Genomic DNA, 24,937 nt, shown 5'->3' on the forward strand with positions numbered 1-24,937 from the left:
CATACATAAATAACTAACGGTATAACTTCGAATTATGAAGAAGATGGTCAGGGGTGCAGACAAAAGAGAACAGAAATAGTTAACAACTATTTATTTTCTGAAGTTTGTAGAGATTCACCAGGACTAAATAGAAACAACTCTAAATATTTTGACATAGTAAGATGGATAAGACAGAAAAATTTAAATTAAGGTAGGGTAAAAATTATGTAAAAATAACTGAAAAGAAAATTATATACAGCTGAAAGAAAAGAAGAGATAAAATAGTATTAATATAAAATAAACAATAATAAGAATATAAAAAAATTACGCAAACTGTAAGGTTAAAATGAACAGGAGGCGTAATAACATCTAATTACGTCATTTAATTGTTATTCTCTTTTGACTCCACCTCTGAACATCTTCTTCATACTTGGCAATTTTTTTAGCTTGTGAACATTTTTTATATTCCATTGTATACTTTCCAACTCCTACCCAAAATTTGTTTATCGGTATTGGAAAAAGCATCAAACTTCCTTAAAAATACATTGATAAAACTCTGAGTTACATATACTACAATATAAGTATTTTTCGCAAAAATACGTTTTGACTCTACCTCATTTGTGACCGATTATGTCAATACACACAATCACACATAATTAGGCTACTTGAACTCTCTTCCAAATGATGATGGACAAATATTAACTAATAATATGAAAACTAATCATCTGTTAAAACATAAATCATCTACATTAGATCAGTTAGCAAAGTTACAGAGTATTGTACTTTGGTATTATACCATGGATATTTAAAAAAATATTTTGTGCTAAGTTACATTTGCAATTTGGAACTCAGTAGCTTTTTTTTAATGATGGTTGTTTCTCACGGACAATTTATCATTTTTTTCTATATTTTTCTTTTTTTTATTACTAAATAATAGAAACCTTTTGTTTTTGACAGAAATTTTGGATGAGGAATTCGTGAAAAATTTCAAACCTTGAGATTTGAAAATCCACGTTTTAAGGTGATCCGAGTCCAAATAACCTCATCTCAGTAAAGGATCTATGTGTCTGTTTATGTCAATTGCCAAATTAAAAAACGGAAAGTTGTATTAAACTGAAATTGCATACAATTTAGCAATGTTACAGCAAACTTTTCTGAAATAATTTGACTTATCGGAATTTGCCACTTTATATTACGGATTTTACACTCAAATCAGCAACATGAGAAGAGTAATAGTCCACAATTATGCAACGTGATTGGCCAAACCCTCACTGTCCGGAATCGAACTGAAACTGCTTTCATAACATATCACTTAAGGATATACTTATCAATTTCAAAATAAGATTAAGTTATGAAATGAAACTCAACCCAAAGGCCAGGTAGGAAGCTTCCTCTCGTATAATAATCTACACTTCCACTACCCCGAAAGTCGGCAGTTCCCATGGCGAACTTGTTATTTTCGCATACAAAGACGACGGGTAAGTTCAAAACCTTAGCAAGATTAAAAGACTCGTGGGTCTGCCCTTGGTTGGCAGCACCATCGCCATACAACGTCATGCAGATTCCACCGGTATTGGCGTACTTCATGGACAAAGCTACTCCTACACCGATTGGTACCTGAAATTAAATTTTTTAAAACTTAATTGAGGTTAATTTTACAATATCATAATTAGTTAATTAGGGAAGTTTCAATAAGAGTATAAATTAAAATAAAATATTAAATATGCAAGTAATTTAATGAAATATCAATGTATAGCTAACTTGAGCTCCAACGATGCCATTGCCGCCATAGAAATTGACTCCATATATATGCATGGATCCTCCTTTTCCTCGGGAAGGTCCGGTGGCGCATCCTATCAGTTCTGCGATTATTTTATAGGGACTCAACCCTTGGAGGAAAGCCCAGCCATGGCAACGATAAGAAGTAATCATAGCATCATTATCTTTCATTGCCGCTTTCATTCCGACTCCACATGCTTCCTAAACTTAAAAATAAAATGTCTTTATGTATCGAAGATCTGTATAAGCTTCGAATCATTATGAACTACACGAAGTAACTAGTCTTTCAATGTTCTAAAAATGTAAACAAATAAATGAATTTTAGTAATTAGTTTTACGTAGTATTGTGATTTGTATGTATTGTATCGATCAGCTAAATCATAATGTTTTAAAATAAAGTGGATCATTAAATAAGTAATGAGACAAATAGCTACTTCAGAAATAGTGTATTCAATCAATATAAGTTTTCGTCCAGAAACAACATTAATCAGGAAATCGATCGTTGGATAGTAACAACAAAAAGGTGCTACTTTAGTTGCAGGTCAGAGTACTGGACACTTCCTAGAATTCAGTAACTGGCCTTCGATAGATATCAACGGCGAATCCTCCGTAGAATCTCAGGGGAGATATGTAATAATAGGGTTTGAAGACAGCACACTACTGTCGAGCCGATGGCCATTTATTATGATGGCTACTTTATCACCGTCATTAAGATTAGGTTCAATTGCCGTGGACTGGACATCTGGCGAGAACGGCAGAGGACCGAATTCCGAGGAAGATTCTGGACGAACGGCAACACGGATGGAGTCGGAAGACCTGAGCTGTTCTGGGCGGACAGTGTGCCTTGATGCTCCGTCCATTCTGAGCGTCCGAAACTGGATACAGCAAAGAAATGACTGCTAGTCGAGGTTTTTTGGCGGCCTTGTTCCCTTGCGGAGAGTATAGGCAGTTGGATAATAATAAAGAAAAAATGAATAAGTTTTTGTTTATTACTCCACTCAATCCTTACCTACTAATTTGTTATTTGTCCATTTTACGAGTTTTGTTCTAATGTCATCGAGGATTTTTTTTTATCTCAACCCCAAAGCGAATTTTGTAATTGTTTCTTAAACCTATCTTTGCCGTTGAGAACTTCGTCTCTCGAAAACTTATTTTATCAGACCAAACAAAATAAAAATCGAAATGTAGAAAGGTGGGGGGTATTGGGAGGATTATTCCTAATCCACCTCACTTGTAGTTTCCAGTGCCAGTTGTCAGTGGTGTTCATGCCATTTTTGCACATTACCATGAGTTGGGAAGAGGACCGAAACTTATTCGTTCGCAGACTCTACCCGGTCGTTAAAGTAGAGTCGCCGAACTTACCTTTGATTTGTTTATTACTGGATGCGTGAAGCGCTCTATACAATGTAATTTTCTTAATATGAAATGGAAATTAACAAAGAAAACTATTATCAACAAATTATCTAACTAATTATCTAATGAAATCTATATTTATCATATACAGAAATAAAACTAAATTATTCTCAAGTCTCTAGGGGAATGCGAACTGTGAATAGCAGGGCCTGGTGTTGGGTGCAATGTTGTCCTCCCACCGTCTATTTCTATTCTGATCTCTGCGATGACACTCTGTGGCAGTAAAATATGTTGACACCGAGACCAGCGTCATACCACCTGAGAGATGAAAAGCGTCGCTGGTAGTTCATATGAACTACCAACAATGGCGATCATTGTGAGACTGAAGTTTTAGCGGGCTTCTCTCCTTTACTTCCGCTACCTTCCCCCATTGTTATAAGTTTTCAGTGATTCATTCACTCCAATGCCTTTCTTATTACTTAAACTAATTTAAATGTTGACTAAATAAAATTAAAACTAATGAAGAATAAAAATACAATAATTTTCTTTCAATTCATAGTTAACAGAATTGTGCCCTCTAGCAACAACCACAAAAACCCTGCTGATGTAATCAGTATGTGCCCTCTCCTGGAGGAATACCGGCGAAATTCTTCCAGGCTCAACAATTTCAAAATAATATTTTATTATCTTAGTATTATCATGTGAAAATCAATGCCTAAATGTGTAAAAATATCAAATTGTTTTTCATTGTATCAATAAAAGTAATTGATAGAGAAGTGCTGGGTGGACTAAAATAGATTTACCCTTAGATCGCTTATTGATGTCGAAGTTTACTTCGAGGAGTATAAGGTGGATGTCGAGAAAGGCTACTAAGATCTAAGTTACCTTTCAGTTTCTTACGGGTTCTATAAGGACATTTCTGCCGTGTTATTTTGTACATTTAAAGTTGATATCACATGGTATCGAGATTGGTTCAGTTCACTTGTACTATCGCATTCCTAAAAACGTCCACCCTTGTTTGTCCCTTTTGTAGGAAACCCGAAGGTTCGATGCCGATGCCACCAATCGCTATCAACATACTGTGTCCAATGACACCCCTCCATACCGAAATCTACTAAATCATTCTTAACGCAATCCTCCATTGGTCAGTAGGTCAACTCAAAAATAATAAATCACCCGGTAATGATGGACTCCCAGAAGAACTGTTTAAAGAAGGGCATCACGAAGTCGCCAGGGATCTACAGAACCTGATAGCGCAGATATGGGAAGAGGAAACCATACCCAAGGAGTGGAATGAGGCTGTAGTAGTGCCTATATACAAGAAGAAAGGAGATTAAACGATATGCAACAACTATCGTGGGATTAGTTTGCTTAACACTGCATATAAAATTGAATCCATATTACTGTACAATAGGCTCCTTCCGTATGTTGAACAGAAACTGGGTGATTATCAAGGTGGGTTCCGGCCCAATAGGTCTACTATTGATCCAATCTTCGCCCTGAGACAAATCTCTGAGAAGAAGAAGGAATATCAGCAGACAACTTGAATCCTATTAATTGATTTTCTGGCTGCCTACGATACAATCGTAAGGAGTGAGCTCATAGTGGCTATGCATGAACTGGGGGCTTCCTAGTAAAATGCACAATGGTGAGCACAACCTGCCAAGTAAAATCCTGTGGATTATCAGAGCCTTTTGAAGTGGAATGTGGCTTAAGACAGGGTGACCCAATAGCTCTTCTCCTGTTTAATTGGTCTACAAGCAATCATAAATTGAGCAGGAATAAATCATGAATGAACAGTATTCACAAAGACGACCCAAGTTCTGGCCTATGCAGGCGAAGGCGTCATCATCGGTAGATCTTTGCAGAGCATTAGGACTGCCTCCGAAGCGATGGTTGTCGAAGAAAAAGAATGGGTCTATATATTCATGAGAAAAAAACCAAGATTATGCTGTTGAGTAAGAAGCCTATGGACCAGAGGCAGAGTCGCCTTGTAATGGGTCTCTATAATTTCGAAGTGGTAAGAGGTTTTTCTTAACTTGGCTCTGTTATAAATGAAAACCAGGATGAAGAAGAAGAAGTTATAAGCAGAATTGCTGCTGGAAATAGAGCCTATTTCTCCATTGTAAGGCTAATGAAAACCAAACTTGTTAGCCGTACCACCAAGTTCACCCTGTACAAAACGTTGATAAGGCCAGACGTCACATACGGTGGAGAAACTTGGACCCTGAGTTATAAAAGCATTAACCTGCTAGATAGGTTTGAAATAGTAATTCTGAGGAGAATCTTAGGGCCCGTATGCGAGAATGGTAATTGGCGAAGAAGGAAAAATGGTGAACTTTTTGGGCTTTATAAGGAATGTAACATCTCCTCGTACATAAGGATACAGAGGCTTAAATGGCTTGGCCATGTAATGAGGATGAGCAAGGAAAGAGTGGCTCATAAACTGTACAGTTACGTTCCGGATGGTGTGCGGCAACGTGGTAGAACGAAGGGTCGATGGAGAGATGCTGTGAGGCGGGATCTGCGACAACTGAGGATCCCAGTTACCCTAACAGAAGATAGAGAAAGATGGTTGGCGGCCGTTGAGCAGGCCAAGGGCAGCTTCATGCGTCTGTTGTGCAAGGAGAATCCTCCATTGGTTAACCCCTGGGACGTTTACTAGTTGTTTCATTGTTTATTAACATTTTAGCACTCTGTTTGCTACTAAGTCCCACAATCTTACACTCCCATCTTGCTATAACTTGAATTATATTTTCCGGGTGCAGTTCACGTAATTGAGCGTTGTGTAGCTTTCTAAATTTGCTGGTAAACTCATCCTTTTTAGGTCACAATATTTTAATTTCATAAAATTTATGGGACTGTGGTTCCCTTTGTTTAAGATGCGAAGTTTCGCATCCGTAAAGAACAGCCGAAAGGATAATTAATTGGTAAATTCTAACTTTTAGGATTTTGGAATGCAATTTTTGAGCTGTAGAATTTCTAGATTAAAAAATAATAAATATTTCCTACCTTTAACCTATATTTTATTTCCCCAATAATTATGTTGTTTTTTTTTAAATAATTTATTTATTGTTATTTACAACTGCATAACATATATACAACAAGTAAATTTGCTGTAGGTGAGATAGTGACAGGATACAAACATGTGGAGAATCTACCCATTGATAGAACTCCAATCCATAGAACCTAAATCATTAAACCTATCTCCCTGTTCAAATGTATTAACTCATATATCTGTGTCACCGAAATTTCTCCCGTTTATACTGCTAATCATATATTTTATTTTATCAGTATTTGTTTCGAGTCTTAGTTCCTAACTAGAGTTTATCAAAGTAGTTGTGTAGTTTCCTTGGCCTTAACCAATAATACCAAATCTTCGGCGTACCCAATCACTCTCCGTCCCTTCTAAATGATCTAAATCCATTTTCCATACCTCTTAAGTTAAGATATGTAGCGACACCGCAAAGAGCTACCTGCTGGTCTATACTGTAACTACTACAGCCGCCAACACCACCATGACTCGGCATGGGGCAACCTATCAGCAAAAACGGGAACTATTACTGTCATCAAGCAAACGAAGTTAAAGATTTACAAGGCAATCATCCGCCCAACTTTCTACGGTGCTCCGCTCACACCTTTTCAAGACCACACTGCAAAAGCTGCAGTTTCCAGAATTCCCTCCTTCGGCGAATAGTCAGAGGAACTTCACTCCAAAGAGCCAGGAATAGTGCTATCCATGATGGGCTCCAGCTCCCCTCTGTACCAATTTCCATAGGTCGTAGACCCATCAAGGTTTTTTGATGGGCTGAAGGCATGTACTAACACACTGTTCAGAGAGGTTGCTGCTCCACCAAGACCTGGGAGGTGGCAAACCACTATCCTCTTGATCGAGGGAAGGGCTTCGGACTGTTGAACGCGGGAGTGGTGGACACAAATAAAATGTTTTTACTGTTTTATTAGTTACAGTTAGACAACATAAAAGTTCTTACTGCAGTGAGAACCAAGAACACAAGAGACAGCCTTGATGGCAACCTACCGACTACTGTCATAAAACCGTTGCTAGCCGGTACTATCGATATATTCACATTTTGCCACAGAGCAACGTTTATACAATAAAAAATGAATTTTTACATCTCACTTTAACACGGACTCTGCAGCCTAAAGTTATCTTAGCCCCTCTGCCCTCTTATTCCTCAGAGGAACGGCCCCTCCCCGTTCTTTGTACTCCCCGGCCAGCGGTTCCTTGACCAATATTGTAACCCCCGATTTCAGCGGACCCAGCCCAACCCCTATGCCACGTGGCAAAGAAAGGGCCCTAAATATGTAGACTCTGTATAAATTGTATTTGTTTAATAAATTAATTAGGATTTAGGAAAGAAACAAGAACTAATTGCTTGCCACTAGCTAAGCGGACCCTATCCGCTTAACATATAAGTAAAGCGCAAATAAGCACATGCGATTTCCCGCATAGGGTAGACTTCTAAATCCTGTAATGCCTAAAGGCAGAGAATAATAATATATATAGTGGATCACTACATTCTCGTACTGATTTTCGAAATGCATATGTGTTGATTATTTTACTTTGGTTTCTCTGGATCTCTCTTCCTTCTCTCCTCTAGTACCCTGTAGAACGAAATTTCCTTCCTGCAAGGATCTACTGCTAGTACTCAGTCGGGACTTGCATTCCTCATTCGTGACCACAGACCTGCTAAGCGAAGTTCCTATCCTTCGAGGACTTACGGCTAGCATCCGTAAGACTCATCCTGTCTATTAACCTCCTAAGCAGCTTCCTAACCTGTTTGAGCACGCATTGACCTGTTCGAGGCCTTCTGGTACTCTGTATTCTGGTCTCACAGTTCAAATTAGAATCAGACTATCTAACATAACCAACCACCTCTACAGACCCTTGGCTATATCATACCTCGACTTTAATGTAGTAAAACTGTTTAATATAACTGTGTAAAACAATTTATGACGAGAACTTAATTATTTATAACAGAATTAAAAATGACTTACCTGTCCAGCATAAAGGTGACAAAACCCCCTCATCTCTTGGTTCTTGTAAAGGTTAGCAAGTAAATTTTCCATTCTCCTTATAACTACCATTTGTTTGTAATATCTTAAAGCATCCTCTTTTGTTATATCAACTTTTGAGTCTGGTCCAACCGAGAGCTTGTATAGCTTAAACGGCTGTTGATGGAGTTAAAATTAATAAATATCTCTAAAAGTTAGTAATAAATAGTGCTAAAGAGTAATACCTTATCAACTTGATAAGCCACTCCTGCTCTAAGTGTTTTGTAAACGGAAGCCCCCTGAAACCCGTTTATCAAAGTTAGATATGTTATAAAATTAATTTTTTTAATTCCAAAAAAAATCATGAACTTATCATTAGTGAAACTAATAGGAGATTTAAACCATATATATCTTACTCTACTAATATTTTAATGGTGAAATTATAAATCCTTTAGCACCATTGCTTTTAAAAGTAGTTATCGAGAACGGGCTAAGGATATTCTCGAGGATACAGATACTGGAATGTTTTTGAGAAAAATTATCCATGTTCTTTGAGGAAGCAGTATAATGGAGAAGGTAAGCTGGCAGGAAAATTGAAGCCAAAAGGGCGGGCATTATAATGGACCTGAAGCGTGGCAGAGGCAAGACAAGTACGGCGGATCGATCACATCCTGTAAATTTAATTATTGAAATTTCAATAATATGTGTTATATATCCTATCTCATTTAATATTGGTTCCGTAAGATTCTCTTTTTATTAGCAGTGTTCCTCAAAATGTATAATTACCGTCTGATTATATATGATATCTAATTCATAAATTTGATATCGTGGTGTAGGTAATCCAAAACACCTGTTAAAGCCCAAAGAAAGATTTATTTTTAATATTTTTTTAATTTTCAATGTGCTTTCCGGTTGATTTTTCAACCATATGTTTTTTCGTCTTTTTTCTCATAAAAAAAAACAATTGTTAAATGTTAGTTGGTTAAAATACTTCATTCAGGTGTGCTTTCATTATATAAGAGTGTTGTGGGTTTATTAAGACCTCGTTCCAAGGTCAGTACAGTATGAGGAACATCGAGACAAGCTGATAGGGATATTCAACTCCATGTTTTTGAGGTATTACGTATAGTAAACTTTCACCAAGCGGATACTCGATCCCCAACCGGTATTTTTTTTGTTGTAATTGTTTTGTAGTCGACTGCACATTTTCTGAGGCACCGAATTTGAATTGGTCTCTGGTGCTTTCACCCACGAGGTAGGGATTCAACCACTCACCGCCACTATTTAGCTACCGAGTCTTTTTGGTAGGGTATTGCAAGCGGCTATCGCCCACCAAATTGTCACCAGCCCTTCACTCACCATTTGGAGTACGGCGGCCATCTTTGATAGATTCGTAGACTTATCAATTTTTTAGTCGATATGCGCATATCGACAAGCTTAAGTTCTTCCACCTACTGTGAGTGACTTTCTTTTGTTATTATATCAAATATCGAGTAGTTTGATTTCTATTCGTTATATAATATTAAAGGGTTTATTATATTACTTTATTTTTTAAAATTTATTCTATAAAATTAAGGTTAAAATTATTTTATATTTAAGCATGTTAATTTTCTTTCGTTTCTTTTTCCCTTGTTTATTATTATTTCTTTAACAAAAGAAAGGATCCTTTTGGTGTGTATAAATACTTTATTGGAAGATTATTGATTGACCGTGTGTGAAGATGAAAGGAATATGGTCCGGGTGCGGTCAAGAAAAACTCAAATAGTAGAAATATACTAATTTAATGAGCCAACGTTTCGCCCCACGTTGCAGGGCTTCTTCAGGGCTATTTTGACGGCAGTCAAAACTAAAATGGAACGTTAATATCAGTAGGGCTATGTACAATAGTAGAGTTGGAGAGATGTAAAAAATCAAACGATGAAGCAAGGGATGACGAAGTTTGAAGAGACGATGAAGGCTGAAGAGGTGTGGAAGTAAGAGAAGATGAAGTAGAAGTAATAGTACCTGGCCAGTTCCGGTGGCGAGGTGATGACGTAACATTACGGCGGTTAAACAGGCGAGCACTGCGGCGGATATTGCCGTTACTGGTGTTTGTATCTTGAGGGCCCCGTGTGTTTCGTGACATACTGGAAGATTATTGATTGACCGTGTGTGAAGATGAAAGGAATATGGTCCGGGTGCGGTCAAGAAAAACTCAAATAGTAGAAATATACTAATTTAATGAGCCAACGTTTCGCCCCACGTTGCAGGGCTTCTTCAGGGCTATTTTGACGGCAGTCAAAACTAAAATGGAACGTTAATATCAGTAGGGCTATGTACAATAGTAGAGTTGGAGAGATGTAAAAGATCAGACGATGAAGCAAGGGATGACGAAGTTTGAAGAGACGATGAAGGCTGAAGAGGTGTGGAAGTAAGAGAAGATGAAGTAGAAGTAATAGTACCTGGCCAGTTCCGGTGGCGAGGTGATGACGTAACATTACGGCGGTTAAACAGGCGAGCACTGCGGCGGATATTGCCGTTACTGGTGTTTGTATCTTGAGGGCCCCGTGTGTTTCGTGACATACTGGAAGATTATTGATTGACCGTGTGTGAAGATGAAAGGAATATGGTCCGGGTGCGGTCAAGAAAAACTCAAATAGTAGAAATATACTAATTTAATGAGCCAACGTTTCGCCCCACGTTGCAGGGCTTCTTCAGGGCTATTTTGACGGACTAAAATTCCATTTTAGTTTTGACTACCGTCAAAATAGCCCTGAAGAAGCCCTGCAACGTGGGGCGAAACGTTGGCTCATTAAATTAGTATATTTCTACTATTTGAGTTTTTCTTGACCGCACCCGGACCATATTCCTTTCATAAATACTTTATTATTTTTATAACATATTTTTGTAATTGTAGGAGTTTATTTGATTGTATTTGTTAATATTTAATATCATTAAGCTTATGCGTCTACTGGAAAGCTATTATATTGGATCTTTCGTTGTTTTTTTTTTTAATTTTATGGTCCTCTGTCTATTATTAAAATCAAATTAGCGATTAAGGTTTTTTTTACTCTTGGGAAGAGGTTAGTATATTTTCATTCATGAAAAGCCTCTCGCCCCTACAATCCCAATGATGAGAAAATCGAGCGATCCAGTTAGCTATGTAGATGCGAATGAATTGTCTACGTCTAAAGTTCAATTAAACTGTTTATTAGTTAAAAAATCAAACAATTTTTTAAGGTGCCACAATTTTTCAATTTATAATTTACAAAACTATTATCCTTTATATTGTCCTTCCTAACGTGGACGCTATGGTCGTATAAGAATAAGATATCGTCTGAAATGTTTGCTTCGAGGAGGAATAATTCTACCAACTAATTCATGAACTAGGTTCATTCGTAATTATGTCATTAACTGGTATCATTAAAGTAATAACGGATGAGATGAAGATGTAACGATTGGTCCTAATAACGAACGAATCATTAGGAAGTTACTAAGCATTGTGCCGAATGGTGAACATCCTAGAGGAGATCTCAACTTAGGAGGATTTGGACAAGGTTGATCATGCGGATTTAGATTTTCTACGGCGATTGATTTTTTTTGCAATCCTTTGGGTTTTTATTCATTTTTCGGACAATACCAGGAAGATCGAAGACCAGCCTACCTTGGTAAATTAAAAAAAAAAATTCAAAGTCAACTTTTGTGGTAATTCTTGTTTGAACTACCCGGTCCTGAAGATATTGAGCATTTAAAATAAGGCGTTCGGAAAGAGCTGAAGAGTTCAGATGGTACCTCTACAATATAGTGATGAAAAGATACCATGCCAAAGAACTCCACCGAATAGTGCAATACAATATATATATATTATACAAAGGAAAGGTGATGTACTTAATTACTATAATTATCATGGTATTTTCTTTTTATCCATGCATATAACGTTTTCATGGATACTTTACCAAAAGCCCCTTTTCTTTGCTGAAATTGAAATTGGGCACTAACAAGCCAGGCAACACTACGTAAATAACTGGGTACAAATCGGGGCACCAGCCAAATTCAAACATCAGATAAAGATCACTATTATCAAGTACAGTTAAGCCCGTTAACTTGTTACATTCTTGCAATTTAACTTTGCATTAGAATATGCTGAAGTATGAAAGCAGGAGTTAAGATAGGACAGGGTGTGTGCAACAAATCCCCAATGGTACAGGTCTTCTGATGGATATTATCGAAAGAATTTTCACAGACATAAGACTGTGACAGACTTGATACTGAAATAGGACTTGTGGCGAATGAAGGAAAAACCAAATACTTTATGGGACCTTATGGGATTACTCAAGATCCTCTACGGATAGAGATTGGAAATGATATCTTTGGTAGGGTTGAACAGTTCATATATGTAATCTGGTGGACCAAATTGCAACACGTTGAAATAAAAATATAAAAAGAAATACATACTTAAAAACACTGTAAGTATTCACTTTTCTTTATGATATATTAACCCCTTAACTTGTACGCTCGAGTTAATTCGAGCGCGCTGAACAGGCCAAATCTGTTCTACAGGGGTAAGAGCCACATTATTAAAGTATACTGTAGGGCAGTCGGTTTACGACGAAGAGTAAATGTAATTTGTTGGGATTTATTTTTATCCTCCAATTTCGACACCATTCTTCGAGGATTGTGATATGGGACTGGAGAGTTTTGGATGCAATCAAAGGGTTATTACTAACTGTGAGCACACATGTGTCATCAGCATACGTGGTAAGGATAGTGTTAGGAGTTGTTGGGATGTCAGCTGTATAGACGGTGTAGAGGATGGGACCGAGAATACTACCTTGAGGAACACCAGCGGATTGAAAATAGAGGGATGAATAGGAACCATTGTGGTTTACTTTGAATAATCTATTAGTAAGAAAGGAACGGATGATGAGAAAATATGTAGGAGGTAAGAATTTACGGAGTTTGTAAAGCAGTCCCGGTTGCCAGACTCGATCAAAAGCCTGCTCTATATCGAAAAAGACTCCCGCGCAGTACATTCCGCGCTCCAAAGAAGACGAGACAACGTCCACCACACGATGACATAGCGGAGTGTGATGTTCGGAATCCAAACGTGTACATAAAAATTGATTTTTTTTTTTTCTCAAAAAACTGTGCGTTAAGGCACCCCTATAATAAAACTGCTTTCGACACAAGACATTCTACGCTCACGAATGGAACTACCTCCCGGAGAAGGAGATTATTTATGGAAACAATCCCGTAACGCTTCGTGATAAAGTTTCTATTAAACAAGAAGTTTCAGATAGAGATTGTAAATGGTATTTTTGGGAAGATTGATAAATTGCTACATGTCCTGACTCTCAATGAGCCACTTAGACTATGGAAGTTGATCTTTGATGACTAGTTGAGAGTGGTAGAGAAGTGATTCTTTGTTAGTTCTTTGTAAGAGAAGTGAGTCTCCGTGGATTTGGACATTGTGGCATTCTCCAACAACACCACAACTTAAAATAAGAAGTGCAATGGTGCGCTAACCTCAAGAGAGAATAGTGTAAGGGAAAGAAGTTAAAGAAGCTGCAGAAAACACAGGCGTTCTATTGGAATGAGGTTTGAAAGAGGGTTTGGCGTAACTTCTAACTTGAACTACCTAGGAAATAGTTGGACTATTTGTCGTATTCATTTGAGGAGCATAGTAAATGGCTCCAGTATCCTGCATCCTGGCTATATTGCAAGGATGACATCAGACCAGACACCTATGGAGGTTGTAGAGATGGTTGGTGGACCAAATTGCAACATGTCCTAACTCTAAAAGAGTAGGAGAGCCCCGCTAAATAAAAATTACTGAATCAGGTTTACCTAAAACTCGGCCACAAACGGATATATTTCACATTGCTGTAGACTCTTCAACTATTAAAAAAATTGTTTAATAAAAAAAAAAAAATCAGTGTTCAAAAGCAACATTTAATATAACCCTCCCATACAGACACATTACTGCAACTATTTATTAACCTATCTTGATATAGGTTACTTAATTATGATAATCTAATAAGCATATTATAACTAATTATTTTTCAGTGAAATAAATACTTACCGCCAATCCACGAAATGAGAGTTGTGAATACATTGCTTTTAGCTAATCCAGATTGTTATCTAATTACATACTTTTGAATTTTCATCATAATATATTTAAGTTGATATAGTATATAGTAAACTCAGTTAATAACAACATTCTAATAATCACAGCTGGTAAAGTTATAATGCTAACTTTTATTGTATTATTTTTTTAGAATTCATCAGAGAAAGTTTTGAAAACAGTTGTTTTTCTGCTCATTGGAGTTAGATTATAGTAATTAGGATGGATTCTATTAAAAATGAAGTGGTTATTTTGTAACCAATTATCAAATTATGTCCATAATTACCTGGTAATAAATGAACTTTCACTAACCAATCTACTCAATCTACTTTGAGATTAAATCAGTCTTGAGTGTCTCGAAGAAGCTATTCCTTAATTATTCTTGATGAAAATACATCTTGTATTTAGGTAAGTAAAAATAAAATATGGCTGAACATTTGTTTTCTCCTTTAGTTAATTATCTCATCCTTTTATATTTAACATTTATCCGATGTTTATCACAACTAACAATGGGCGATGATTAATCTTTTAAAATAAAAAAGAATTAAAAGTATTTAAGAAAGTAAATAGTTTTCCAGACTAATATTCACCAGAACATTCATAACTCTTCCAGATTTTATTCAAATCCAACGTAATAGTCCGGGAGCTGGGAAACATTATATCACCTTATAAGCAATAGAAGGTTCAACAAGTGGATACAGAAGATCTCATTGTTAAATTAAAAAAACTGACAGGCAGTTTCTCAAGGTGACTTTGGTAGCATACGTAGTTAACACTTTTTGACATAAATGTTGTACTGATAGAGCTGATTCAGCAAACGCTTCGCCAGGTAAGTATTTGCGGTCATTTGACAAATAAATATACAAACGTGAATAATGTAATTGTAGGAAGATAGCCCGGGTGGCAGTCAATAAAGGTACTAAAGTAGAAGAAAAAAACTATTTATTGTTAACCTACGTTTCGCCACACACTTGCAGGGTTTTCTGATTGAAACAAGGATGACAACTAAGGGAGGGAGGGTGCCTTTATTGACCGCCACCCGGACTATCTTCCTACAAACTCCTTCATATGGTCAACTGAATTCTTCCGATGTTAATACTATAAGTTTCAAGAATGAGTAGGGAAAGGTTTCTTGAACAAAATCCGATAAATTTCCGCCAATTTCAGTTGTCAGAAGGGGGGGGGAAGAGAAGAGAGGGAGAGGTCTAAAAATGCTTAGTTCTTTACTGTTTTCGAAAACGGTGCAGCTTGTAGAATCATATTCACTCTTATCTGTTACCGTCTCCAAGATATCTATAATGTAAAAACTTGTACACTCCAAAGTCAATCTGCCAAATCGCCAGTTTTTATTTTTTTAACTAACCAATGTTATCTATACTCCACTTGTTAAACCTGCTGCTTATGGGGTTATAAAAATATAGCTAGCTCCGGGACTAAAATCGTTGGAAAGCCGGTATTTCAACTCATACAAATAACTCTTTCATTTTATATCTTAATTAGGGAGGAAAGGTTGTGCAGAATAAAAAAAAACTGGAGGTTTGTACCATTTCGTTCAGTTTATCCAATCCTAAGTTTCATTTTGTTTGGTAGTGTGTTAAAGTTATAGCATTTTTTAAAAAAAAAAAAGCCAAACCAAGAATTCAAATTTTTTATTTTTCTGTTGCTATAAAAATTAGAATTTTAGCATTAATGGAGGCGTGAGTAACGAATAGTAACTTAGTTCCTTACCAAGAATACAAGTGTTTAACGAAATATGAAGCCATGTATACATGAATAGGATGGGGAAATACCTCTGGGCTATTTCTGATTCTACCATCCCTACTTCATAATGCTCTTGTCGGAAATGTTGTTTGATATTTGGAATGAAGAAAAGCTCTAAAGGAAATGGAAAAAATACATTATAAGCCCAATTTACAATAAGAGGGATGTCTTTCAGTATAATAATTACAAGAGTGTATGCTAGGAGTTCTTCCCACTGCCTATAAAATGTTAGGATACAAAACTGTCCTCATGTTTATACTTTTAATCACTCAATACCACAAATAAATACATTGTAGTTAGATAGTCCAAGTGGCTGTCAATAAAGGTATCAAAATATTTAAAAAACTATTTATTGTTAACCAATGTTTCACCCCTCTTTGCAGAGATGTCATATTGAAACAGAGATCTTAACTTGAGTTACCTTTATTGACTGCCTACCTGGACTATCTTCCCACAGTCATCTATCTTCTTCCAATACAAATAATTACAATTACATGTGTGGTTCTTATTTTTGTCATCACATCATTGGATATTTTCTTTCAGAGGAATACAGACATGGAATTTTGATTGTGCAAATAGGCTCCTACCACAATCTAGTATTTCTTTTGCTGCTTTATTAGCCATTTCATTTCTCCTTATACACACATGCCCGGTATCCATATGCAATAAAACAACTTTCTATTATTAGTCATATTTTTCAATAACTTATTTGATTTCTGAATGATTGAAATACATATTTTTAGTGCCTTCAAATTACTCAGTGAATCAGAAGAAATTCCTATATTTTTGACAGCCAATTTAGAGGAATGCTGAAGTGCCATTCACTTCTGGAGTATAAAACTGTTATAAATTGAATTTGTGAGTGGAATCTGTAATCATAAAAGCTAATGATGTTCATGAATTGGATTTGGATTTAGGACAAACTTGAACAAATTTCTTAAGAGTAAAATGTTGAAGTCACTAACTAAATACTCGAACACTAAAACAACAGGTACAAACAGAACAATTTTTTTCCCCATAGTTAATATTGCCTTAGTTAAATAATTTTAGTAATAAATTCATAAGAGGATGAGGATGAGTGTAAATGAAAGAATATGTCACTGATCATTTTGTATTAAACTGATCTGTATTAAAACAAGATGTTAATGAAAACAATTAATGTTAAAACAATATTACAATATAACGGAATGTACATTCAATGTTTCTTCCTGAGCCATCCTTATATGATAGGCATTACTTTTTTGGATACAATGGCCCAATTACATGTTTTTTAAATTTATGAATTTAGTTACATGAGATTATCTAAACTTACTATATAAAGAAATATAATTATAAATGATATATTTATATTTTAAAAAAAATATATTTATATGGCACATTTTATAAATTTATAGGACTGGTATTTCTGAGTTTCAAAAATATTTTAAAATGCATGAGTTCATGGAACTAAGATAATTATGATGAATGTCAATAAGAAAAATAAAACTATTCTTATACTTATGTAACTTCTAAATACAGTAGACAAATGATTACAATCATTATTGTACTAATCGGATGATGTGAATAAAAATCATTGATTACTTTTATAGGCTATTCAATATGTAGCGCTGCTTTGCTTTAACAGATCCACATCTATGATAGGTGAATCAAACCACCGATTTCTTAATCTTTAACCTAATAAGGATTTTTTTAAAAGTAGTAATTACTATAAACCAAACATAATATTCACTTGAATATATGTGAATAAAAGGTGATTATTTACAATAACAAGTAAACACATTTATTTGTGAGGTAGATTCAGATTAACTTAAATAAATAATTATATTATAACTGACTATGTTAAATAAGGGGTGAAACAAAAATTATTTTTCAAAAATAGATGTATAGATAGAGTGAGCTTTGCTTTAAAAACAAAGCTAATGTTGGTAACACTATGTTTAGAAAAAAAAGTGATAAATTGAAGAATAGAATGTAACTTCCACCAATTATTACTTCAAATTAAGAAAATACCATTACTGATATAGGAAATAAAATAAAATGTTATTCACCTTCTTTTAAGTAAAACTTTTATGAAATTCATTATATTTTTTTATTAGTATTATCACTATGGTTTATTCACATCAGCCGCCATGTTTCATCTTTAAAACATGAAAGTTATTCATCTTTCATTATCATAGGATTCAATGATACCAATTTCAAAGGAGGAAAAATAAAAAAACTAAAAAAAATATTTTTTAATAAATCATAATATAAAATTTTGAAATAAATAATCTACAATGTATATAAATTTTTAAATTTATTTTTAAAGTTTTTAAAATTAAATAATTTTGATTAATTAACAATAAGTTATTGATATGAAACGACTATTCACATGGCAATTAATAACCAATAATTACAATATATTAACCAAATCCCCAAAGAATATAATCCTAGCAGTTGAGTGTGTGAATCTTATCATCGCGGAAGGGAACAGAAAGGTTATTCAATGGGGATTAAGCCTGATTTTTATATATATATATATATCTCGATTTGTACATAATTAAAAAAATAAATGATTCAGTATATTTATATAACATGAAACTATAACCATTATTATTAAGGTATGAAGCCTGTAAGGAACAAATTAAAAAAAGAAAATGGGATATTTGAAAAGATATTTAGCTGCAAAAGTAGACAAATCAATAATTTCTTCTAAAAGCAGTTTATTCATTTAATTGATTAAGGAAGAAATCCTTTTATCTTATGATAATCTAGTATAAAAAATGTTAATAACAAAAATAAAGAAAAATTGGATAATGGTAGGATTTTTAAAATTCTGTCAATTTAAAAAAAATACTTTAACCTGTTTTTGAATTCACTTTTGGATTCCTAAACATCATAACGATTTGAAAGTAGAAGTGATTAATTTTCTTTTATTTTTAGTCTTCTGGAAAATATTTATGTAGAAAAAAATTGAACGTGTTAAAATTCAGATATTAATATAAAAACCTAATTCACTTCATTATTAGGCACTGGAAGACAATAAATAGACATTTAGAATAAATTCTTCAAACAAAAATGTTTCAAAAAACTAAAAAAACAAATTTAAAAGTAAATGGAGTGATTCATAACAGTTAAAGGTTTTGATAAAATAAAATAAGTAAAAACAATAAAATAAATATAAACAACAAATAAATATACATAGATTATATAAAGGAGTATTTTTTGTTTTTATATTTTATTTTGGACGAAATTTCATGTCCAATCTTCCCTGAGAAAACTGATTTCATCTTTCAACATTATTACTTAAGCATTATCTTGAATTTTCACCTTACTCTCAAATCACTATTAAAACTTCAAACATACTGATAATTAAAATTATGTAAGATTTTTTCTTTTGAAAAATCATGGAATTTTGTTATCAACAATCCTTGGGCTTTTAATTTCTTTTCTTTTATTTTTTTTTTACTGATTCCTTGGTTCAGGTATTATTTTTTTTTTTTTAATTAAATTTAATTTGTTTATTGTCAAGTGAGTATGGCAGTTTGATATGGTATTACCCCTCACGTATTGGAGATCTGATATCATAAGATCAGTATTTATTTCAGATGAGAGACTGTTAATAATTAGTGTGGTATAAATGGAGTCCCCACATTTACATGCTTAATAGAATCAAATGAAGAGATTCCTCTGACTTCTGGTTCTAAAGGATTACTGTAAATATCACTAGCTAATTCTTCGATCGAGACTTCGCTTTCAGTTTTAGCTCTCGCATTGGCTTCCTCAACTTCATTACGAACCTCTACTTCGATTGCCTATATAAAATAATGATGATTAATCTTAAAATGTTCATACGAATAATTATAATTTAGTATTTCAGTTTGGATAAACAGAATAAACTCACCTTAAGTTCTTCAGCAGATGCTAAGTCACTGTTCAACATTTTTTCCTTAAAAGATGTTATAGGGTCCCTAGATAGCCTCACTTCTTGAATTTCTTCTCTTGTCCTATAAGAGGTCCCAGGGTCGGACATGGAATGTCCACTGTATCTATAAAACAAATTAAGACCATCATTAATTTTAAAATATAATGTGATAAAAAAAAATTCTTGTCCTTAATTAATAAGCAATTCAGATCACATGAAAATCTAGGTGATGTGTGGAGATCAGATTTTCGTGCAATTGCATCTTTAGTTCTCTAGCTACAAATTCAGTTAAACCTTGATAGGAATTCAAACTATGAAAAGGAAGTTCTATTGATACTGGTTTTATATTGCATAAAGTTGCACATTTTGAGGATTTTCTACTATTTTTTTAGTATTTCGAATTTACAAATTTGCCTATAATTCATGAAAAAAATCAAACAAATATTGCCAGAAAACTAACAATTACCATTTACTTAAATGGTTCATGGTACGAGCTTATTCCTATTTTGGCCACTAGTTCTAGTTTCGTCCTGTATTTGATTTGAAATATGGGGTAGGGAGACAAACCGAATACCGAAATACAATTAAGGTTTCAAGCTTAAATTACATTTATTAAAAAAAAAAAGAAAAGACTGAACTTGAAATTTTAGTAAAAATCCTAAAATCCAGAAGATCAAATTTGTGTTTAAAAATTTAGGTATAGGTAGTTATTTTGTTTCTGATTTAATTATGAACAAAAGGAAGCTAAAATATTAAAATTTGAAATAATAAAGAACTCTGCTGTAACTCAGAAATGTCAAATCAAACATTTGGAGTTTAATATTTTAAATATTCTTTAATATTAGAATATTAAAAAATATTTAAATTGTAGCACTTTGGTTAATTTTCCAAAATCTTAAAATTGAGTTTTCCAGTCTCCATAATAATGATAATAATAATAATAGTAATAATAATTATCTTTATTTATTCTGGGATTGATCCCTTTAGAATAATTTTGAGGCGTCAAAATTAGGCTTTAGAGATGAAATTACAAGATGTCTTAAAATAAAATAATACAATGAATTTAAAAAGATACAAATAAACAACAATAATTAATAGAATATATAAAATAATGATAAAACAAATAAAATAAAATCACTTGTCATATCATAAAACATAAGATGACTTCTGATAGTAAATAAGAAGAAAGAAAAAATGATAAAAAATCAAATACAATTAAACTAAAAAATAATAAATGAAAAGAGATAATTTCTGCTAGTGTACATATTTACAATTATAAACGAAAATCTAAGACAGAAAATAAATAAAGCATTTTTGAAACTTTCAATTGTTATTCTTCCGGAATTAGGTGGACAGAAGGTAGTCGAACCTATGGGATTTGAAGATAAAGGAATAGGGACGAATAAAGGAGGGAATAGAATTCCATAGGGAAGAGAAACGGATGAGGAAAGATCTACCAAAGGCTGCAGTTCGATGGGCAGTTACATATAAGTCTGAAGGCCGTGAGCGGGTATTGCGGGAATGCACTGAGAACTTAAATTGAAGGATATCTGAGATGTACGATGGACGCGGTATTGGATGAGTTGATAGAGAAAGGAAGCAAGGAAATATTTACGACGGAGGGAGGGGTAAAGTCACTTCAACTCTTTATAAAATCGGGTGACAGAGGCGTCCCTGGGAACCCCAAAGATGAATCGTACAAAGCAATTAACTGTTTTAATTTTGCTTTGAGATCCCCAGAGACTCCCCCGTAAACCACACAGCAATAGTCAAAGTGGGGCAATATTAAGGAAGTAACCAGGAGCCTGCGGGTTTCAAAAGGAAGTAGGTGATGAAGATAATTTAAACGCTTCAGGGTGGAAAAGGTACGACGGGGAATATGGGAAATGTGGTTTTTCCAGGAGAGAGTTTGGTCTGTAGTGACACCAAGGTTTTTAACGTATGGATGGAATTGTATCGGATTGTTGTTTAGGAATAAGGTTAGAATGTGAGAAATAGTTTTCAGGAGGTGATTGGATCCTATTACTAGTCTTCTCTGCATTCAACTTAAGCTTGTTGTCCTATACATATATAGGAATAAAAATTTATTAAATACTATAAGCTTCCATTTAGCTCATTTTATTTAATCTGTAGTCTGTTTTTTGTGAATATTTGCACAAATGTGGTAAGTATTCAAGGGGCTTATTTTAGATCAAGGCTAGATAAGCTTTCCTTGTATATATTAATATTATCAATTATGTAATAAAGTCGATTTTGGCAGGATTTGGTTGTTTTATATACAATTTTACACATTTCGGGTTTTTTACTGCATGAAAATCTGGTCCCTAGTTATAACATAATTAAATAGTTTAATCATAATTAAATTAAACTAACCTATATGTTTCTACTTCCAAGACGAGAGGACCTTTATCAGATGTACAATGGTTAATAGCATATTGAGAAGCTTCTCTGACAGCAAGCACGTCCATACCATCAACCTATGAACAAGGAAACTACTCTCAGCATTTTAAAAGGGTAAAAAGTAGCACTTACTTGTTACATTAACTATAATAATTTATATAAATATTTGCTGAAAAATCAATAGCAAGAAAAATAGTATTAATAAAATATATTCATAATTTCGCATTAGACACTTCACAATGAATTACAAAAATTTTGACAACATAATGAGATAGGAAGGTGAGGTAGGTGGTACTCAACTATATTTATAAATGGAATTTGGTCTGTGTGTGGTGGCGGTGTAGTACTACTTACATGGTTGGATCCCGGAATGAATTTCTTTGGACAGGGGCTATGAATTTGATAACACTAATGTTCGAAAGGAAATGAAAGCATTGAAGGTGAAATAGCGACTAAACACCCTAGGACACCCAAAAAGGAGGGGCCATAGAAAGGCTCCGAAGTACTTTGAGTAACCATTTGAGAGTATATCAATTGTGTAAGGGCCTGGAGCCGGATGAGGCTATTGTATGAGTGATAGTGGTACACAACCACTCCATCCACACGGCAACATGACTCCCCTCCCTTTGAGGTCTTTTTCTGGTATAGACTAGCTAAAAAATTAACATAAAATATTCTAACAGAAAACAACTCACCATTTTTTATTTTGCCTCACTATAGTGAGAAGAGTCATCAATTTTCACTGGTAACTGTATACAGTTTTCATTAAAGTAATAATAAATTGGGATCAAATAATTTCTATTTTTCTCTTCTTTGACTCTTTTATTGGCTAATATAAGCTTTTGGACTAAAATAAGAACAGATTTCTCCTAATTAAGAGATATTTTGTCCACAAAACTAGGTAGTCCAAATAAAGCAGACGAAACTAAATCATGTTTTTGCAGTTTATCTTTGGAGGATTTCATTATGCTGGATGTTTCATATACTTATTATTCAATGGGTACTGATTATTTAAAGGTGCAACATCAGAACAAAAACATTTAACATAGCTTACCCTGATACCAGGTATGTAGTCTCCTCTACTGAAATAGTCAATACTAGCTGATGATCTCTTAGATGAAGTTCCCATTCCATAGCCATTATTTTCACAAACAAATACACACGGCAGCTTTAATAATTTTGCCATATTGTATGCTTCAAATACTTGTCCTTGGTTTGAAGCTCCATCTCCATACAAGGAAAAACAAACCCCTTTGTCGTTGAGATACTTGTGGGCCAATGCAATTCCAGCACCCAACGGGACCTTAAAAAAATAAAAGCAATTGAAAAAAGATGAATCAGTATTATATATAAGTGTATATATATATATTAATTTCCTGTTTGAGACTGATTGTGTTTTTAAATTTTATATTTTTTTATATACCATGAAACCATATAGACTCAAAATTCTTTATAGATTCACTTAATATATCCAACATTTCGACCTGATTGACCATTGTAAAGGACAATCTGTTAATTTGCTAGTTTTATTACTATCCTATTCTTACAAATTATTATTATAATATTATTAATTATAATTGAAGCTACCTTGATTTTAATTTCACAGCCTTCTATTAGTCATTGAAAAACTTACAGGGTATTCTGTCTAATAAGGATAATAAGACTGAATTATAATACTAAATTTTAATACAATGTTATTATATATGTAGCGACTTCACTACATACATATATACTTATTTATGTACACAACATTGACCCTCAACTATACACAAACTTCCGTGTTTCTAAGGAGAGCCATAAAACTCAACCATCTTTCTTTGGTGAATTTACCTAATACAGCTTCTGACTGAATCCAGAGGTAATACTCAGCAGGGACAGCCAACCTAGCTCTATTGTTTTATTTTAATGATATTTATGTTGTTTCTATAACCTTCTCCATCCATTTTTCTGAGAACTGTTAGGACAATCAGTAGGGTTCTATTTTTGTTAACATGAAAACCTTCACATTACTTCCACCACTTATCTTTTTTATGGTTAAATAACTTTGTTCTGGACTGAACATGTAAGTTAAAATGTGTGATTTTTATCATACACATGGAAATTAATGGCAAATCATAACAGAATGGTTTATTATTTAAATTAATCAAGTCAAGTTTATGCCAATATATATATATACACACATACCTATCTATGTATATATGGTTTTGTAGGAAAATTACCTTTCAAATGCACACTTTTTGAATTATACACAAATAAAGTTTCTATTTTTTCAGAACTTTTTTCTTGAAATCTATTACATATGATATGAAAAGTTAAAGACTATTAAGATGTAGGTAGAGTTTGGATAAGTTTTATCAAAATCGAGTCGTTTTAGCACCACTGCCTACAGAAAATCAGGTTTTTCGGCTATTGCACAAAGAAAGCCTCGATTTGATGTATAAATTGGAGAGTCAATACTCAATACAAATCAACAAAATTGGCCCAAGTGTTATAGAGATAATCATAACAGAAAGAAACAGAAAATCAGACCAATGACCAGGAATGTGTGTTTCTGGCAATGTTTAAATGCATAGATCTGTTGAAAACTTCACATTGAAAATTTAATCAGATTACAATAATTTCTTTACCTTGTAGAGTAAGCA

At 33.9% G+C, this 24,937-nt stretch overlaps 2 protein-coding genes and 1 long non-coding RNA gene across 17 annotated transcripts in view; 1 reads left to right on the forward strand and 2 right to left on the reverse strand.

Moving 5' to 3' along the window:
* Positions 1–14,347, reverse strand: part of LOC106691789 (probable pyruvate dehydrogenase E1 component subunit alpha, mitochondrial) — a gene marked incomplete at its 3' end in the record, with an annotated part of 16,900 nt that extends 2,553 nt beyond the window's left edge. Inside the window, 5 exon segments of one of the 3 annotated variants that reach the window (XM_014437679.3) lie at positions 1,348–1,596; positions 1,741–1,959; positions 8,131–8,304; positions 8,373–8,426; positions 14,189–14,347. In XM_014437679.3, the coding sequence (XP_014293165.1) occupies positions 1,348–1,596; positions 1,741–1,959; positions 8,131–8,304; positions 8,373–8,426; positions 14,189–14,221 (729 nt within the window). 3 annotated transcript variants of the gene reach the window in all.
* LOC106691790 (uncharacterized) overlaps positions 9,110–24,937 on the forward strand; it is a 23,670-nt gene continuing 7,842 nt past the window's right edge. For 2 of the 12 annotated variants that reach the window (XR_010844203.1, XR_010844205.1), the window contains exons 1-5: positions 14,367–14,638; positions 14,844–15,059; positions 16,735–16,982; positions 22,290–22,409; positions 23,240–23,360. This is a non-coding gene — a long non-coding RNA (uncharacterized lncRNA). Of the gene's footprint in view, positions 9,244–9,321; positions 9,584–14,366; positions 14,639–14,843; positions 15,060–16,534; positions 16,644–16,734; positions 16,983–22,289; positions 22,410–23,196; positions 23,633–24,568; positions 24,936–24,937 lie in introns of those variants that run through there. The other 10 variants (XR_010844207.1, XR_010844208.1, XR_001344848.2 and 7 more) reach the window with 9 other exon arrangements.
* LOC106691788 (pyruvate dehydrogenase E1 component subunit alpha, mitochondrial) overlaps positions 17,089–24,937 on the reverse strand; it is an 11,559-nt gene continuing 3,710 nt past the window's right edge. For both annotated transcript variants that reach the window (XM_014437677.3, XM_014437678.3), the window contains exons 5-8: positions 23,350–23,598; positions 22,269–22,372; positions 19,875–20,019; positions 17,089–19,785 (exon numbers count right to left, since the gene is read on the reverse strand). In XM_014437677.3, coding sequence (XP_014293163.1) covers positions 19,597–19,785; positions 19,875–20,019; positions 22,269–22,372; positions 23,350–23,598 — 687 coding nt within the window. In that variant the 3' untranslated portion in view covers positions 17,089–19,596. The remainder of the gene's footprint in view (positions 19,786–19,874; positions 20,020–22,268; positions 22,373–23,349; positions 23,599–24,937) is intronic.

This window comes from Halyomorpha halys, unplaced genomic scaffold (genome assembly GCF_000696795.3).
Source record: "Halyomorpha halys isolate HHAL.00 unplaced genomic scaffold, Hhal_1.1 Scaffold3163.1, whole genome shotgun sequence".
NCBI classification, from domain to species: Eukaryota; Metazoa; Arthropoda; class Insecta; order Hemiptera; family Pentatomidae; genus Halyomorpha; species Halyomorpha halys.